General features: G+C 38.8%; 1 protein-coding gene across 3 annotated transcripts in view; it reads left to right on the forward strand.

The window, feature by feature from the left end:
- LOC129439882 (protein transport protein Sec24C) overlaps nt 1-17,302 on the forward strand; it is a 34,521-nt gene that overhangs the window by 16,402 nt on the left and 817 nt on the right. For 2 of the 3 annotated variants that reach the window (XM_073860363.1, XM_073860364.1), the window contains 20 exons: nt 667-827; nt 1,214-1,499; nt 1,616-1,689; nt 3,221-3,289; nt 3,404-3,515; nt 4,111-4,238; nt 4,325-4,460; nt 5,955-6,058; nt 7,817-7,929; nt 8,147-8,338; nt 8,410-8,503; nt 8,598-8,702; nt 8,895-9,062; nt 9,952-10,048; nt 10,230-10,378; nt 10,571-10,709; nt 13,006-13,127; nt 13,624-13,803; nt 16,847-17,044; nt 17,150-17,239. In XM_073860363.1, coding sequence (XP_073716464.1) covers nt 1,235-1,499; nt 1,616-1,689; nt 3,221-3,289; nt 3,404-3,515; nt 4,111-4,238; nt 4,325-4,460; nt 5,955-6,058; nt 7,817-7,929; nt 8,147-8,338; nt 8,410-8,503; nt 8,598-8,702; nt 8,895-9,062; nt 9,952-10,048; nt 10,230-10,378; nt 10,571-10,709; nt 13,006-13,127; nt 13,624-13,803; nt 16,847-17,044; nt 17,150-17,239 — 2,535 coding nt within the window. In that variant the 5' untranslated portion in view covers nt 667-827; nt 1,214-1,234. Of the gene's footprint in view, nt 1-427; nt 566-666; nt 828-1,213; nt 1,500-1,615; nt 1,690-3,220; nt 3,290-3,403; nt 3,516-4,110; nt 4,239-4,324; nt 4,461-5,954; nt 6,059-7,816; nt 7,930-8,146; nt 8,339-8,409; nt 8,504-8,597; nt 8,703-8,894; nt 9,063-9,951; nt 10,049-10,229; nt 10,379-10,570; nt 10,710-13,005; nt 13,128-13,623; nt 13,804-16,846; nt 17,045-17,149; nt 17,240-17,302 lie in introns of all 3 variants that reach the window. The other variant, XM_073860362.1, reaches the window with a different exon arrangement.

Consider the following 17,302-nt stretch of genomic DNA (forward strand, 5'->3'; position numbering starts at 1 on the left):
TGTATACAGTTAACAAGTACATTTCAGATATTTTATGCACTTTTTAGGTAAGGCTTAATTTTTTAAAAGGTACCGCCGCACGAGTCCACATGACAGCTTTTGTACATTTTTCTGAGAGTTTACAGATCGATGTTGAGATTGTAGCTTATGAATCGTACTTCCGGGTGAAAATGCAATAAAATAATGTAGCAGGTCAAATTAAACAAATAATTAATTGTGTAGATGTGATTTTAATTTTGTAATACATAGCTTTTAAAAATCATCTATCAATCTTTTACTGCACAGGTAATCAATGTACCCTCACTTAAGACCCTCAATAAGCTCAACAGTGTTTTCTCTCATAAACATATTTGTTTTACTTTTAGAAGATGTATATTAACTATTGATATAAAAAAACAGAATTTTTAATATATTTTTTTACATTAAGAAACGATGTCGACACATCTTGGATGGCTTGATGATATGAGAGAATTTTTATATTTGGCTAAACACCAATCCTGTTGACGAAAGCGGTTCAGTATGCTGTGCTGCCACCTTGAGGTCATTATTCGCTATCGCGCATGTGGTGCGTATGTTTACGTGCATTACGTAAACGATCCTGAACGGAAGACAGAAGCCCATTTTAAATATTTAGATGTAGGTTTATTTTGTGTCTGTATGTTTAAGATTTCTGAGATCTGAGCAGTGAGGAAACAGAAGACGTAACGGTGACGGTGGAGAGACGCGACACAGGCAGTGGCTCCCTTATTAATAACATCAACCATTTCTTCATTCATTTACAAGGACGACAAAAACAACTCACATCAACTGACATGCAACATCGTATGGTAAATTTTAATTATTTTATTTGAAAACAAATGTATAGGCCTAGCAAACCGTAAATAAATAAAGTAGCGCGTGTAGCATGCCGGGTGTGATGCGAACGATCAGCTGATCATGCATAATATATAAGCCATGCTAAGCTGACATTTCTGCCTTAATTTTGGGTTATCCCTTACACTCATTACATAAATTCTATTGGTTATAATGGGTAAAATCGGAATTGTCTTGATTATGGATGGGAATAAAGAGAACACTAAAAAAAACACACAACATGAAGGAATTTTGTATTGGTTTTTATGGAAACCATTTATTGAAACCAATTGAATGGTATTGTTTTTTCAGCAGGTATACAATTGTATTGCTCTGCATGTTGTCTAATTATACAGCTGAGCTAAGTTGAAGAAGACGTACAATGGATGGTCCAGCAGTAAATACAAACTATACACATCCAGCACCGCAGTCATGGGCCGGAGAAAACCACATGACCCCGGGCATTTCTCCAGCTAGCTGGAAACCTAATGCAAGCTGTCCGCCTCCTTCAAATCTATACCCACATTTCAACCCAACACATCAGAGCACAGAAGTGAGCTCGGCCCAGATGACCCACACACCTGTAACCGGCTCAGGTGGTCTGCCTCAGTCGCTGTACTGGGACATCTCACAGCAAAGCTACCAGGGTAAGCATAACAGATAATAGGACACCAGTTAAATTCTGTATGCAAAATATTGGTATTTATCTATTTATTGGAAGGCACTCATAACATATTAAATGCTTATTATTCTTCTGTCGCAGGTGTATTTAACCCTGCTCCTGATCTTTCAAATATGAAGGCTCAGGAAATGCCACAGGGAAGCTACTCATTACCAGTAAGACAATTGCAGTAAACATAACCCTGACAATGTTTACAAGGCTGCTCCAACTAACTGTAATTTACTGTACACTCACCTGAAGGATTATTAGGAACACCATACTAATACTGTGTTTGACCCCCTTTCGCCTTCAGAACTACCTTAATTATACGTGGCATTGATTCAACAAGGGGCTGAAAGCATCCTTAAGAAATGTTGGCCCATATTGATAAGATAGCATCTTGCAGTTGATGGAAATTTGTGGGATGCACATCCAGGAGATGAAGCTCCCGTTTCACCACATCCCAAAGATGCTCTATTGGGTTGAGATCTGGTGACTGTTGGGGCCATTTTAGTACAGTGAACTCATTGTCATGTTCAAGAAACCAATTTGAAATGATTCGAGCTTTGTGACATGGTGCATTATCCTGCTGGAAGTTGCCATCAGAGGATGGGTACATGGTGGTCATAAAGGGATGGACATGGCAGAAACAATGCTCAGGTAAGCCGCGGCATTTAAACAATGCCCAATTGGCACTAAGGGGCCTAAAGTGTGCCAAGAAAACATCCCCCACACCAATACACCACCAGCCTGCACAGTGGTAACAAGGCATGATGGATCCATGTTCTCATTCTGTTTGCGCCAAATTCTGACTCTACCATCTGAATGTCTCAATAGACATCAAGACTCATCAGACCCGGCAACATCTTTCCAGTCTTCAACTGTTGAATTTTGATGAACTCGTGCAAACTGTAGCCTCTTTTTCCTATTTGTAGTGGAGATGAGTGGTATCCGGTGGGGTCTTCTGCTGTTGTAGCCCATCCGCCTCAAGGTTGTGCGTGTTGTGGCTTCACAAATGTTTTGCTGCATACCTTGGTTGTAACAAGTGGTTATATCAGTCAAAGTTGCTTTTCTATCAGCTTGAATCAGTCGGACCATTCTTCTCTTATCTCTAGCATCAACAAGGCATTTTCGCCGACAGGACAGCCGCATACTGGATGTTTTTCCATTTTCCCGTTTTCTTTGTAACCCTAGAAATGGTTGTGTGTGAAAATCCCAGTAACTGAGCAGATTGTGAAATACTCAGATCGGCCCGTCTGGCACCAACAACCATGCCACGCTCAAAATTGCTTAAATCACCTTTCTTTCCCATTCTGACATTCAGTTTGGAATTTAAGGAAATTGTCTTGAACAGGACCACACCCCTAAATGCATTGAAGCAACTGCCATGTGATTGGTTAATTAGATAATTGCATTAATGAGAAATTGAACAGATGTTCCTAATAATCCTTAAGGTGAGTGTATAATAGCTTACTGATATTACAGACAAGAGTTATCTGTACTGTATGTATTGCAGAGGTTCTCAATCTGGGGGGCACAAGATTTTTTATTAAATAACTACATTTATTTATTTGATCTTCAAAATATTTATTATTTTTACCTATACACATTTTTGTGTCGTATTTCTGACAAAGACAAATTTCTCTATTTAAGACAAATTTCTTCAGTATGTGTTCACACTTAATTCTGACTTTTTATTTTTGTTAGACGAGTCCTACCTCAAATTCTAAGTCGGAGTCTCGATACGGTCTGGATCCTCGGCTTCTACCCAGTGTGGTAAAGAAACTGTACCTCTACATTTCGGATAAACACAGGTGTTTCTAACAAGACCGTTTTTATATGGCTGTGTGTTGCATTGTCTTAATGTCCATGTTCTGTTGAAATGTACAGGTGCAGGTGATCAAAGAGGACAGGGTCCAGTGGGAAGGGAAAGTGTTTGTTTCCAAGTCCAAGTCCTCCGTTCCCCCTCTCTCCTCAACACGATGCACCCTGGAGGACAGAGGTACCCTCACCGCTGCCAAGTTTAGCCACGGCTGCCAAGTTCATTCTCGGTTTCACATGAAATATAAATGTGCTGCACCTGGTTTTGTTGTACTGAGTAATTATATTGACTTTAACCGGCTCTCAGACAATGATGGAGACAGACACGCAAAGGTAATGAAATATTGACAAGCTGCTCCTGTCTGCAAAAAACAGAAATCATTATAAACAAAAGTTGTTGGCAGTCTCATAAATACTGCAGCACTTTAAGAGGTGGTGTGCTAGAGGAGAATGGGACCAAAATTGCTTTAAATTTCCATTACACCTCTATTGTCCTGATTTTTTTTTCCAATAAATATTTGATATTATAAAATAATAACAATTTATTTTTAAATATGAATATAAACATGAACCTATTATGATTGGACATACTGTAATATGTCAAGATGAATATAATTCGTATACATCCATATTTATTTATTTATTATATGGTCTCTTGTTGTTAATAGAAAACTTGCTTTTGTGTTTTACATATTGCAAAATACACATACTATAAATCTACAAGATTGACATTGAACTGTTTACACACTTTTTTCTTTGCTCGTTGTGCTTTTCAGGTAATGCCACGGCTAGATTTCTCCGCTGCACCTCCTATATCTTCCCTGTAGATGCTCAATCAGCTCAGAAGAGCCACCTGCCTCTGGGTGCAACTTTGTGTCCTCTGGCAACACCTGAGAGAGGAGAGGTATTTAGAGAGGAGATGTTAGACTGTGGCTGGTTTGAATAATCTGAATGTTTCATTTAAAAGTGTTATATGAATGTTTTCTGCAGCTTGCTGTGCCTGTTTGTGAAGCAGGGGATTGTGTTAAGGGCTGCAGACACTGCGGGGCTTTTATGAGCCCGGCTATGATCTGGCAGGATTGTGGGCAAAGATTCTACTGTCCCTTCTGCGACAAACTTAATGACGGTCAGTTAGGCTTCATTCACACTGCATATGAATCCAATCTTTAGGATTGTGTATTAAAACAGATCTGTTTGGCTATTCACACTGCAAGCAACTAAACAATTTTAAGTCATATACACCAACTTAAAGGGATAGTTCACTAAAAACGATAATTCTGTGATCATTTACTTACCTCACATTGTTCCAAACTTGTTTAATTGTATTTGTTCTGCAATACACAAATGAAGATATAAAAAAAAAAAAGTTAATTAAAGGAATAGTCTACTCATTTTCAATATTAAAATATGTTATTACCTTAACTAAGAATTGTTGATACATCCCTCTATCATCTGTGTGCATGCACGTAAGCGCTGGAGCGCGCTGCGACACTTCGATAGCATTTAGCTTAGCCCCATACATTCAATGGTACCAATCCGAGATAAAGTTAGAAGTGACCAAACACATCAACGTTTTTCCTATTTAAGACGAGTAGTTATACGAGCAAGTTTGGTGGTACAAAATAAAACGTAGCGCTTTTCTAAGCGGATTTAAAAAGAGGAACTATAATTTACGGCGTAATAGCACTTTTGGGAGTACTTCGACTCGGCGCAGTAACACCCTCCCTCTCCCATTATGAGAGGGAGAAGGGGAGCGGACTTTTCAGGCGAGTCGGGGTGCTCCCAGGGGTGCTATTGCGCCATGGGGTGTAGTTCCTCTTTTGGATCCGCTTAGAGAAGCGCTGCGTTTTATTTTGTACCACCAAACTTGCTCGTATAACTACTCGTCTTAAATAGGAAAAACGTTGATGTGTTTGGTCACTTCTAACTTTATCTCTGATTGGTACCATTGAATGAATGGGGCTAAGCTAAATGCTATCGAAGTGTCGCAGCGCGCTCCAGCACTTACGTGCACACACACAGATGATAGAGGGATGTATCATCAATTCTTAGTTAAGGTAATAACATATTTCAATACTGAAAATGAGCAGACTGTTCCTTCAATAAACCTATCTGGGGCACCATTCACTTCCATATTTTTTCCGACTATGGAAGTCAATGGTGCCCCCGATCTGCTTGGTTACAAACATTCTTCAATATATCTTCATTTGTATTCACCAGAATAAAGAAATTACATGCATCTCGAGTTCGGAACAACTTGACAACATTATGTACAATGACAACATTTTTCGGCTATCCCTTTTGTGTACACACCAAAAGAGAAGCATCACGTTCCTTGCTCTAGATTACTTGTGGGATTTAACTTTTTGCGTCATGCTAATTTTCCGCTTGAGTTAAATATTTTTAAAGTGTGCAGAACACCCGAATAGCGCATGTTCGTAGCAATTACGGCACCCAATTTGTGTGATTTGCATGCCCCGTGCGAGTTCACGCCTATTTACGTCTTTGCATCGACTTTATATGTAATCTCTCGCAAATTCGCTTCTGGTGTGTACACAGCACAAGTCACCTTGAAACCATGTCAGTCTTTCTGTTTTAAACTAACTTTTCTGTCTTGTAGTGCCGTGGCAGTCCTATCAGCCCACCAGTCAGGGTCGCCGTGTCGACTGGGAAAGAAAACCTGAGCTCAGTCTCGGTTCATATGAAATTCAGGAGAAACAGACGGTTAGGATTGGCATAAAATAGTTTTAATTTTTACTTCTGCTCTGTTACAGTTTTTTGGTGTTATTGCACTTTATCAAACTGCATAGAAACATTATTCCCTCATTGGCATTGTTTTGTACATTTATAGATGGTTTTAGCAGCAACAAATGGCTTATGTGGCCAAACATTAAAGGGACACTACACTTTTTTTGAAAATATGCTGATTTTCCAGCTCCCATAGAGTTAAACATTTGATTTTTAACGTTTTGGAATCTATTAATCCGATCTCCGGGTCTGATGGAAGGTACCACTCTTAGCATAGCTTTAGCATAACTCATTGAATCTGGTTAGACCATTAGCATCGCATTAAAAAATAATCAAAGAGTTTCAATATTTTTCCTATTTAAAACTTGACTCTTCTGTAGTTACATTGTGTATTAAGAATGACGGAAAATTAAAAGTTGCGATTTTCTAGGCAGATATGGCTAGGAACTATACTCTCATTCTGGCGTAATAATCAAGAACTTTGCTGCCGTAACATGGCTGCAAGAGGCGCAATGATATTACGCAGCACCTGAAAATAGTCCCCTTGGTAACTTTCAATAGCAGAGGACTATTTTCGGGCACGGCGTATTATCATCGTGCCTACGGCAGCAAAGTCCTTGATTTTTATGCCAGATTCTAAAACTCTCTGGATATTTTTGAGCGCGATGCTGATGGTCTAATCAGAGTCAGTGGATTGTGCTAAAAGTGGTAGCGCCAGACCTGGAGTTCGGATGAATGGAAAGTGGAGTGTCCCTTTAACTTCCGGAAGACTTCCGTAAAGAATCAAAAATGGCAGGGTCCCTAGAGTAGATTATTTCTGATACAAGCGAAATAAATAACAAGTAATTACCTTAGTAGCTAAAGCGTATCAACTACTACACTGAGCTAACGTTACTGTGTAAAATTAATGTATACAATGTGAGCTAAAGATCCTGGAATTCTTACCTGGCTGCCAATCGGACAGCGGTGGTCAATAATTGCCATCTCCCCTTGTCTTTAGAAAGCCCCCTAAAAATTTTGTTTGTCAAAGGTATTTCTTGCAGAGGTCAGTTTATTCGCTAAACAGGCTCATAAACAAACACAGATAATAAGTTAACTTAGGACCAGAGGCGTAACCGGGCAACATACTTGCATTCGATGAAACCGTCTATACTTGTATATACTTGTACTTTTAACTCTTTCACCAGCATTTTTAAAAAAAGTTGCCAGCCAGCGCCAGCATTTTTCATGATTTTCACAAAAGTTTAATGCCTTCCAAAAAATGTTCTTTTTTTTAATATATATACAAACAATATATCAGATGAAAGAACAGACCCTCTGCTTTCAAAAAAAAAAAAAAAAAAAAACGTTTCATCCTACCTTCATTAGTTCTCTTGTAATCACCTCTCAAACATGGGTAGGTTTCTTCAAAAACACCCATTTTTGAGCAAAAAGCTGAGATAAATCCATTTTTGCGAAGGACTTTTAATAGAGATCAGATGCAGAGCGATCATTAAAACATACACAGAGTTCTTTCTCTTTCACGTGAGGCGCTACTTCCAGGTTGTATAAGTTGCGGAAGTGCCACCTGGTGGATAATAGCGTATTGCGGAAAGACGGAAAATCTCGTCATTGGGGGGGAAGCATTTTCTCTTAATTGACGAGATATCTCGTCAATGGCGGTGTAAGAGTTAAATGTAAAAAAATATATTGGAGATATTGTATTTATTTGCTGTAAATTCTTGGTTTTTCCAGGCCAATGCTGCTGTGTTGCTGTTGGCGATAGATGTTTCTGCCAGCGCGATGAGGACAGGGCATCTAAAACACATATGTCAGCAGATTTGTTCCCAATTACAGATTTTACAAGAGTAAGGGACACAAACAAGCACACATATACATTACTATGCAAACTCTTAATGTATATCTGAACATTAACATACATTAATAATATTCTAAATATATCAATCTTGGCCTGCTGATTTTAGTTATAAAAAAGCGACTCTTTTTGAACAACTATTTTTCACAATCCAATTGATTCTTGAATTAAATCCAATGAGGAAAATGTTTACTTTAACATTGATGTAGGGCCGGAGGAGCTGACCAATCAGATCTTCGAGTTGGTTTGATGACCTATGACAGCCGGATTCACCTGTATAACCTGAGCCCAGCTCTATCTCGTCCCCACATGATGGTCATCACTGACTGTGAGGAGATTGAACTTCCTGTGATGGACGGTCTTCTGGTGCCACTGAAAGACTGCAGACACATAGCTGAGAGGTGCTGATCCATTTTATCCAAAATCGTATTAATATAAAGGTCAAAAGTTTAATGCTGACATTTTTGGGCAGAGTTTTACAGGAAATTGCATGTTTTAACCCTGAATCAGAAGAAAGATCCAGCTCTCAAGATCTACCAGTTTGTGCTGCACTAAAAATTCTTCAGGTAAGAATGTCCTTGTTTCACAAGTTATTGGTGGAAAATTAACATTTTTTTAGTGGATATTGTTTTATAAATGTCTTATATCTCATTTTAATAGGCTGCGGACTCTCCGGGAAAGTTACTGATCTTTCATATTTCACCTCTTACTGAAAGCACAGATCCAAAAAGCTCCCCTGGATTTTTCAATTCTAGTAAAGTGAAGGTGAATTGAATGTACATAATGTACACAATATTAATGCAATATATGTATAATAAGATGTTTTTTTAAAGAATGTATCTTTTTAAAATATAAAGTGCTTATTAACGTAAGCTTTTGCTTCTCAGCTGACTTTTTCCTGTTTTACTTGAACCTTGATCTTTTTTAATTTTCTTTGCTCACATTTTTCCATACCAGTCCATCTTTCAAGCACCAGACTGTTCCATCTCATTGGCTAAAGAGTGCGTCAATCAGGGATGCAGCGTGCATACTTTTGTGTTCTCCCATCAAGAAGTGGGTGGAGCTTGGCCAGGGCACATACCCTTTCTCACAGGGGGACGGCTCATGTGCTATAAAAGTCTGCAGGTAATACACAACTACACTTTCGTAATCTATTATTAGAATGATCATATATCAAAATCATGGAGCCCAAAACTAAAGTTCGGCCAAAAATGATATTAAACCCATGATTTACTCACCCCCAAGCTGTCCAAGTTGCATATGACCATCGTTTTTCAGACAAACACATTTTCGGATATTTTAGAAAATATTTTAGATCTTTCAGTTGATTAAATGTAATATTACGGGGTCCAGCCATAGTTATCGACTTTCAAGTCCAAAAAAGTGCGTCCATCCTTCAGAAATTAAATCCAAACGGCTCCAGGATGATAAACAAAGGTCTTCTGAGGGTAATCCGTGCGGTGTTGTTGTAGAAATATCCATATTTAAAATTTTGTTAACGTAATTAACTACCTTCCGGTAGCACCGCCATCTTAGACTCAGGAGAGAGTATTAGCGTAGTGTACGCACTTTTCTTAGTGACGTATGACAAATTCGGAGGGCGGGGGGACAGAGCAGCAGCAGAGAAACCTGTACGCTGCGTAAGCGCTCATCCTGAATGCGTATGAGTCTAAGATGGCGGAGCTACCGGAAGGTAGTTAATTACGTTAATAAAATTTTAAATATGGATATTTCTACCACAACACCGCACGGATTACCCTCAGAAGACCTTTGTTTATCATCCTGGAGCCGTTTGGATTTAATTTGTGAAGGATGGACGCACTTTTTTTGGACTTGAAGGTCGTGGACTATGGCTGGACCCCGTAATATTACATTTAATCAACTGAAAGATCTAAAATATTTTCTAAAATATCCGAAAATGTGTTGGACATATGCAACTCGGACAGCTTGGGGGTGAGTAAATCATGGGTTTAATATCGTTTTTGGCCGAACTATCCCTTTAATGTTTTTGCAGTCTGAGATGGAACTGCAACACTTCCAAGCTGATCTAAGCAGATGTGTAAACATGCAGATGGCCTTCAAAGCTCAGCTGAAAGTCTTTGTCAGTAAAGGTAATTAAATGAGCACTCTAAGAAGATGAAACACATACAGAAAAAACTATAATCTGCATGTGTACTAGAAATGGATAATTGTGCTGACTGCAACATGAATAACTGTTATTGCATAAATGCCAGATGTTATTTATAAATAGCCGGTGGGTATACTAACAGCTCTATCGCTGTGTCTTTGCAGAGATGCGTGTATCTGGTTGCTATGGCGCCTTCATCGCCGGTCCTGACTCCAGCCGTGTTGCCATGGCAGCGCTTGATTGGCGCACAGCTATGGCATTTGAGTTCACTCATAATAAATCTTTAGATGAGACGAGGGGTGTAGCTATACAGGTTTGATAGATACATGTTATGATATATATTTATAAATTATCATAATAAAATCATGCTCAAGCAATAGTAATTATCATGAGTCATAAGTTATATATGATAAATGAAACACATTAGTTTGATAAAGAAGTATTTTATGAGTTTTGTTTTGATTATATTGATTATTCCATCACATTTCTTACTGTGTCTTTGTAGTTTGTTTTGTCATACAGTACCTCCTCCGGTGAGAACAGAAGGCGGATACACACCGTTACTCTGCCTTGTTCCCATCAGCTGCTCGACACCTTCAGAAGCAGCCAGGCTGAGACTCTCCTTACATTTTACTGCAAAAAAAGTATGAAGCTATTGTAAATATCTCAAAAATACACATTGCAATGGTTAGCAATAACTGAATGATTTTAATACTTCAAAAAGTTATGCATAGTCGTAGATAGCAGAAAGACTGGTGAGACAGAAGCCGTTTCGCAATGTCAAGGAAGGATCCTCGGAAGCCAGAATTTCGAGGATGCTACGTCATCGACGGCTGTCAAAGGACTGTTCCAATGTCGAGGATCCTCGAAATTTCAGCCAAGGACTGAGCCCTTCATTCGAGAAATATCCCATGTACAGGAAAGGATGCATATGTGTATCCTTCGTGCTCTTCAGGCGCTGAAATCACCCACAATCCTATGCGCGCAGCACCGAAAGCACACACCTTTCATTGACGCAATGACGTACACTTGCTAGCCTGTTCCATTTAACGTGTTCTCTGAATGCTTAAAAGGAGCCTCGCCTAGCCTCTGAAGGAAGTGACTTGTAAGGACTAGTCCTGCCAAGGAAGTATCCTTGACATTGAGAAACGGCCCGTGTAATGCTTTCTTTGTGCTCCTGTGTAGCTCGCTGGTAGAGCATTGCATTAGCAGCGCAAAAGATGATGGGTTCGAACCCAAAGAACACACTTTTCCCAGAAAGAATATGAAACATGTATGTTGTATGTATAAATTCCAGTTTTGAAATATATTTTACTATTATTTAAATTGATTTTACATTATTATATTGCATATTGCGTCATTTAGTAAGTAACTGCATATCACGTTTCTTGTTGTGAATGAGTTATCGGTTTATGTTTATTCAGTCAGGTTCTATTCTGGTGCGTAAACATCTACGAATCAGTCATATCACAAATGAAGATCCTGTTTTACTCTTAATATGTAACATTAAGAAAGACATATCATGAAAATCTGACTTTTTCCATGTTTAATTGCTATAATTGGGTCTCCAGTGCTTTTATCAACATAAAAAATGTGAAAAAGATCAACCCAGTAACTTAGTTTTGGTTAACCATTCTCTGCAAGCATGTGAAAAGGTAATTGAAATTTGGCTCCCCTTGTGATGTCAGAAGGGAATAATACCGCCCCTTAATCGGCACTATTTAACCATGGCTCTGCCATTTAGTGCAGAGATCAGCATATTTGCAGTATAAAAGACACACCCAAAAATGGCACATTTTTGCTCACACCTACAAAGTGGCAATTTTAACATGTTATCACATGGCAGTTCCTTCAATGCATTTAGGGGTGTGGTCCTGGTCAAGACAATCTCCTGAACTCCAAACTGAATGTCAGAATGGGAAAGAAAGGTGATTTAAGCAATTTTGAGCGCCGCATGGTTGTTGGTGCCAGACGGGCCGGTCTGAGTATTTCACAATCTGCTCAGTTACTGGGATTTTCACACACAACCATTTCTAGGGTTTACAAAGAATGGTGTGAAAAGGGAAAAACATCCAGTATGCGGCAGTCCTGTGGGAGAAAATGCCTTGTTGATGCTAGAGGTCAGAGGAGAATGAGCCGACTGATTCAAGCTGATAGAAGAGCAAATTTGACTGAAATAACCACTCGTTACAACCGAGGTATGCAGCAAAGCATTTGTGAAGCCACAACACGCACAACCTTGAGGCGGATGGGCTACAACAGCAGAGGACCCCACCGGGTACCACTCATCAACACTACAAATAGGAAAAGAGGCTACAATTTGCACAAGCTCACCAAAATTGGACATTTGAAGACTGTAAAAACGTTGTCTGGTCTGATAAGTCTCGATTTCTGTTGAGACATTCAGATGGTAGAGTGAGAATTTGGCGTAACCAGAGAAAGAACATGGATCCATCATGCTTTGTTACCACAGTGCAGGCTGGTGGTGTAACGGTGTGGGGGATGTTTTCTTTGCACACTTTAGGCCCCTTAGTGCCAATTGGGCATCGTTTAAATGCCACGGCCTACCTGAGCATTGTTTCTGACCATGTCCATCCCTTTATGACCACCATGTACCCATCCTCTGATGGCTACTTCCAGCAGGATAATGCACCATGTCACAAAGCTCAAATCATTTTAAATTGGTTTCTTGAACATGACAATGAGTTCACTGTACTAAAATGGCCCCCACAGTCACCAGATCTCAACCCAATAGAGCATCTTTGGGATGTGGTGGAACGGGTGTAAAATGTCTCCCTTAAGGGAAAAAATATTTTGCTTATTGCAATTCAGATTGACTTTAAAATCAGCAATTTGTTATCAGATCATGTTTTATTGAGGTATGGAATACAAAGAAGGTGAAGGTGACCATTTTTTCTCTTTTCCTCTTGTATGAGTCAGTGTATACATTAGCATTGGAGAGTCCACTGCAGTCCTTGCGTGAGGATTTACAAACAGAAGTTACTGAGATGTTAGCCTCCTTTAGGAAACACAACTGTACTACATCTGCTTCCCCAGGACAGGTCAGTTGAAGGACTTATCTTCTTCTGAAGTGTATCTATTCCATTATTTCATCTTTTAAAATCTTTTCACAGAATCCCATTTTCCCCATTAGTGCATAAAATGTTGGAAAAATCATCCGATTCCGTCTGGGTCTAAACAAAAATCTAGCCAATTTCAGTCTATTTGATTTTAATTGCTCAATTTCATGTCATTTTAGTCCTGTTTTAAGTTTTGCACTTAAAAAATCCAAACTCTTTATAAAAAGTGACTGACAGTCTAACCTCGATTCATTTTACTTCAATGAGTTTCAGCTAATGTTTCCATTAGCTATATTAGAAATGTCCAATGGCTATTCAAGTGCAGTTAACATTACAGACACAGTCATTCTGTGTGAATCCTATTTCATTTGGATAATGGAGTCAGCACTTGTTAACTGGGAATCCGAGTCATTTAGTTCTGGGTGAATATAGCTTCATTGTTATTCTCTCATCTTTTCTTTCCTTCTCTTTTTCTCAGCTGGTGTTACCACAGTTTCTGAAAGTACTTCCTGTCTACATCAACAGTCTGCGCAAGAGTGAAGTGCTGCTGCCCGGGCTGCGTAGTTCTGTACATCAACGTCTACAACTGCGTAGCCTCATTGTCTCCATGGACACACTGAGCATTGCTTCTCAGATCTACCCACTTATTTTGCCTTTGGTGAGAAACAGACATCTAGAACATTCTGTTCATCCACATGTGTTACCATAATGAGAATTTTTCCTTGTAAGTTGGATTGTTATGCACTCAGCAGGATTTACAGTACACCGGGCCGGGCAGAAGTAGGACAGCAAGAGTTAAAAAATAAGTGTGGGCAGTCTTATGTTAAATGAGCTTAAAGGAATATTCCATTTTCTTAAAAGAAAAATCCAGATAGTTTGCTCACCACCATGTCATTCAAAACGTTGATGTCTTTCTTTGTTCAGTCGAGAAGAAATTATGTTTTTTGGGGAAAACATTGCAGGATTTTTCTCATTTTAATGGACTTTAATAGACACCAACAATTAACACTTAACACGTGACAGTTTTTTTCAACGGAGTTTCAAAGGACTGTGGACAGTCCCAAGCGAGGCATGGGTGTCTTGTCTGGCGAAACGATTGTCATTTTTGACAAGAAGAATAGACCCCTTCACGGTTCACGTCACAGGCTGTTCCCACCGCGCACCCGATAGTCATTGAATGTTTACAAACCTTGAAGGGGTCTATAACAAATATACATTTTTAAAGCACAACTTCTCGTCTAGATCTGGTCGTGATGCGCCAGGTGACCTCAATACGTCATGACGTCAAGAGGTCACAGAAGACGAACGCGAAACTCCGCCCCCGTGTTTACAAGTGTGTTGAAAGAGGACTGTTCCTACGTTGTTGTATGTCAACTGATACTAATTAATGTCTTTGTGGCAGTTTATTGTTTAAAATGGTCCGCAAATGTGCGTTTTATATATGTAACACGTGACCTCCCTAAGTCACTACGCATTTACGTTAGGTCGTGCTGGACCGGACCTGGACGAAAAGTTGTGGTCTAAAAGAGCATTTTCCCTTTTTCTTGTCAAAAATGACAATCGTTTCGCTAGACAAGACCCTTATGCCTCGTTTGGGATTGTTTGTGGTCCTTTGAAACTCCGTTGAAAAAACTGTTAAGTGTTGAGTTGAGTGTTGGTTGTTGGTGTCTATTGGAGTCCATTGGAATGAGAGGAATCCTGCAGTGTTTTCCTCAGGAAACATAGTTTCTTCTCGACTGAACAAAGAAAGACATCAACATTTTGGATGACATGGTGGTGAGTAAATTATCTGGATTTTTCTTTTAAGAAAATGGAATATTCCTTTAAAAAAACGTGTTCCTGATTAATTTTTATGTTCATTTGCAATACCCCGATTATCCACTTACTCAATAAATGAAAAAACTGAAGCCAAAACGTTATTTTCAAATTTTAAACTCTATGTATGTTTTGATAATCGTTTTGAATCTGATCTCTTAACAAAATTCCTTCACAAAAATGCAATTATTTCAGCTTTTTGCTAAAAAATTGTATTTGTTAAAGACAAATACCCATATTTAAGAGTTTATAAGCAGAGAAAAAATATAGATAGGATGAAACGTATTTTCCCGTTTTGTTTGTTTGCTTATTGTTTTTTTGAAAGCAGAGGGTCTGTTCTTTCATTTGATATATTTGTATGTTTATATATTTTTAGAAGAAAATTTTCCCGGAAGGCATTTTGTGAAACTTTGGTAAAAATCACAAAAAATGCTGGCGGGCAACTTTTCAAAAAATGTCTGGCGGGGAATGAGTTAACTGTACTGTGGAAAATCATGGTTAATTTTCTTGAAGGATGACCTATTTTTGGAGCTTGCTTTCAATACATTCGCTGTGTCTGAAATCACATACTGTGACAGTAGATACTCAATTAGATGAAGCACCTACTCATCGACTAAACATGTTGTTACATCACATAACAATGACGTTAAACAAGCCCAGTTTAACTACAAACCCTGCCAGAGTTTAAAAAAAAAGTTGCCAGCCTGCAGCAGCATTTTCTATGATTTTCACAAAAGTTTTAATGCCTTCCAGAAATTGTTCTTCTTGAAATATATAAACAAACAATATGATATCAAATAAAAGAACAGAAAGGAAAAAAAACATTTCTTTCTATATTCATTTGCTCTCTTTTATCGCCTCTCAAATATGGGTTTCTTTAAAATAAAATAAAAAGCTGAGATATTAGTTTTTTTGTAAAGGAGTTTTGTTAGCGATCGGATTCAGAAAGATGATCAAAACATACACCGAGTTTTTACTCTTTTTTTTAAAACGTGTATGCTTTAGTGTTTTATCAGTAGGATAAGAGCGCCACCTAGTGGATAAGAGTGGTAATATAGATTGCCGTAAAAACTCGTCATTGGCAGAGAAGCGTTTTCTTTTAATTGAGGGGATAACTCGTCAACAGTGGGGAAAGAGTTAATATATTTATTAGAATTTGAATAGAGCCGCGTTTTTGAATAAAACAACGTCTCTCATTCTTCTTTGTTGGATAACGTTTCTCCCGGGGACTCATGGGATAGTAAATTGTCCATCGAATGAACAATTTGGGGATCCTGCCGGAAGTAGTAGGTCATCTGGGTACTTTTCGCCTACTGTTTTTCGAATACTATGAATTCTATGAATACCACTCGCCTCGACCACTATGGTGAACGTGATTTCACCAAGTAAGATGTGATCCTGGATCAACACCATTGTTGGTCCTGAATCAACATTTTCATTAACCAATCAGATTGCAGGATTAAGATTAATGTGCATGTTAGATTTAGGTTTAGGATGGGTTAGGGGCTTTTAAGAAATACACCTCAAACTATTATTTCACACTAATTTAAGGGTTTTAAGATGGTTAGGGTTTGAGTTAAGGGTAGGTTGGGGTATCTTAGATTAAAACGTTGATCCAGGATCAAAAAAAATTTTGATCCAGGATCACATCTTACTGGGTGAAATCGCGGCGACCCACCTACTATATATTATGAAAGTAGGCGGTTTCAGCTGCAGGTATGTCTGGTGAAAAAGCTTTACAATGTGAAAGTTAGCGTGTGACAGTTTATTTGAAAGTTATTTTTAAAATCCTGTTTCCATAATATGTTCTCTTTAATTCTAAAATGAAACTTTGATGTATTATTTTCTAATGGCATAATGATGCCAATGTGTTTAATCCTTTACAGCCTGTCTGTGCTGGTAATGCCAATATGCCATCAGTAGAAGAAACAGTACGATGCACAGTCTCTAGTCTAGATCCAGGGGGTCTGTATCTGATCTACTGCCCGCTGGCGCTGCTTATTTGGGTGGGCAGCCGTGTGCCTCCTCACACGCTTCTGCAACTTTTCAACACCAACTCTATTTCCAACCTCACATCTGGCGAGGTGAGACAGGGCCAGTTGGAGCCTTTACAACTTCGGTCACTTGTTCCACACTTGTGCACATAACTTCTGTTTCTCTAATCTCACTTATGTCTTATGTTTATGTAGATCAAGCTGCCAGTTCTTGAGAACTTCCTCTCCATCAGCACCAGAGCTCTCATATGCTCTCTCCAGTCCTCGGCAGCTGTTACTCTGCAGGTGAATGTCTCATACGCCTAATTTCCAAAATGTATAATTTAGGATCTAACAGGATGTGGACAC

The sequence above is a fragment of the Misgurnus anguillicaudatus genome, chromosome 22 (assembly GCF_027580225.2).
Source record: "Misgurnus anguillicaudatus chromosome 22, ASM2758022v2, whole genome shotgun sequence".
In the NCBI taxonomy this organism is placed as follows: Eukaryota; Metazoa; Chordata; class Actinopteri; order Cypriniformes; family Cobitidae; genus Misgurnus; species Misgurnus anguillicaudatus.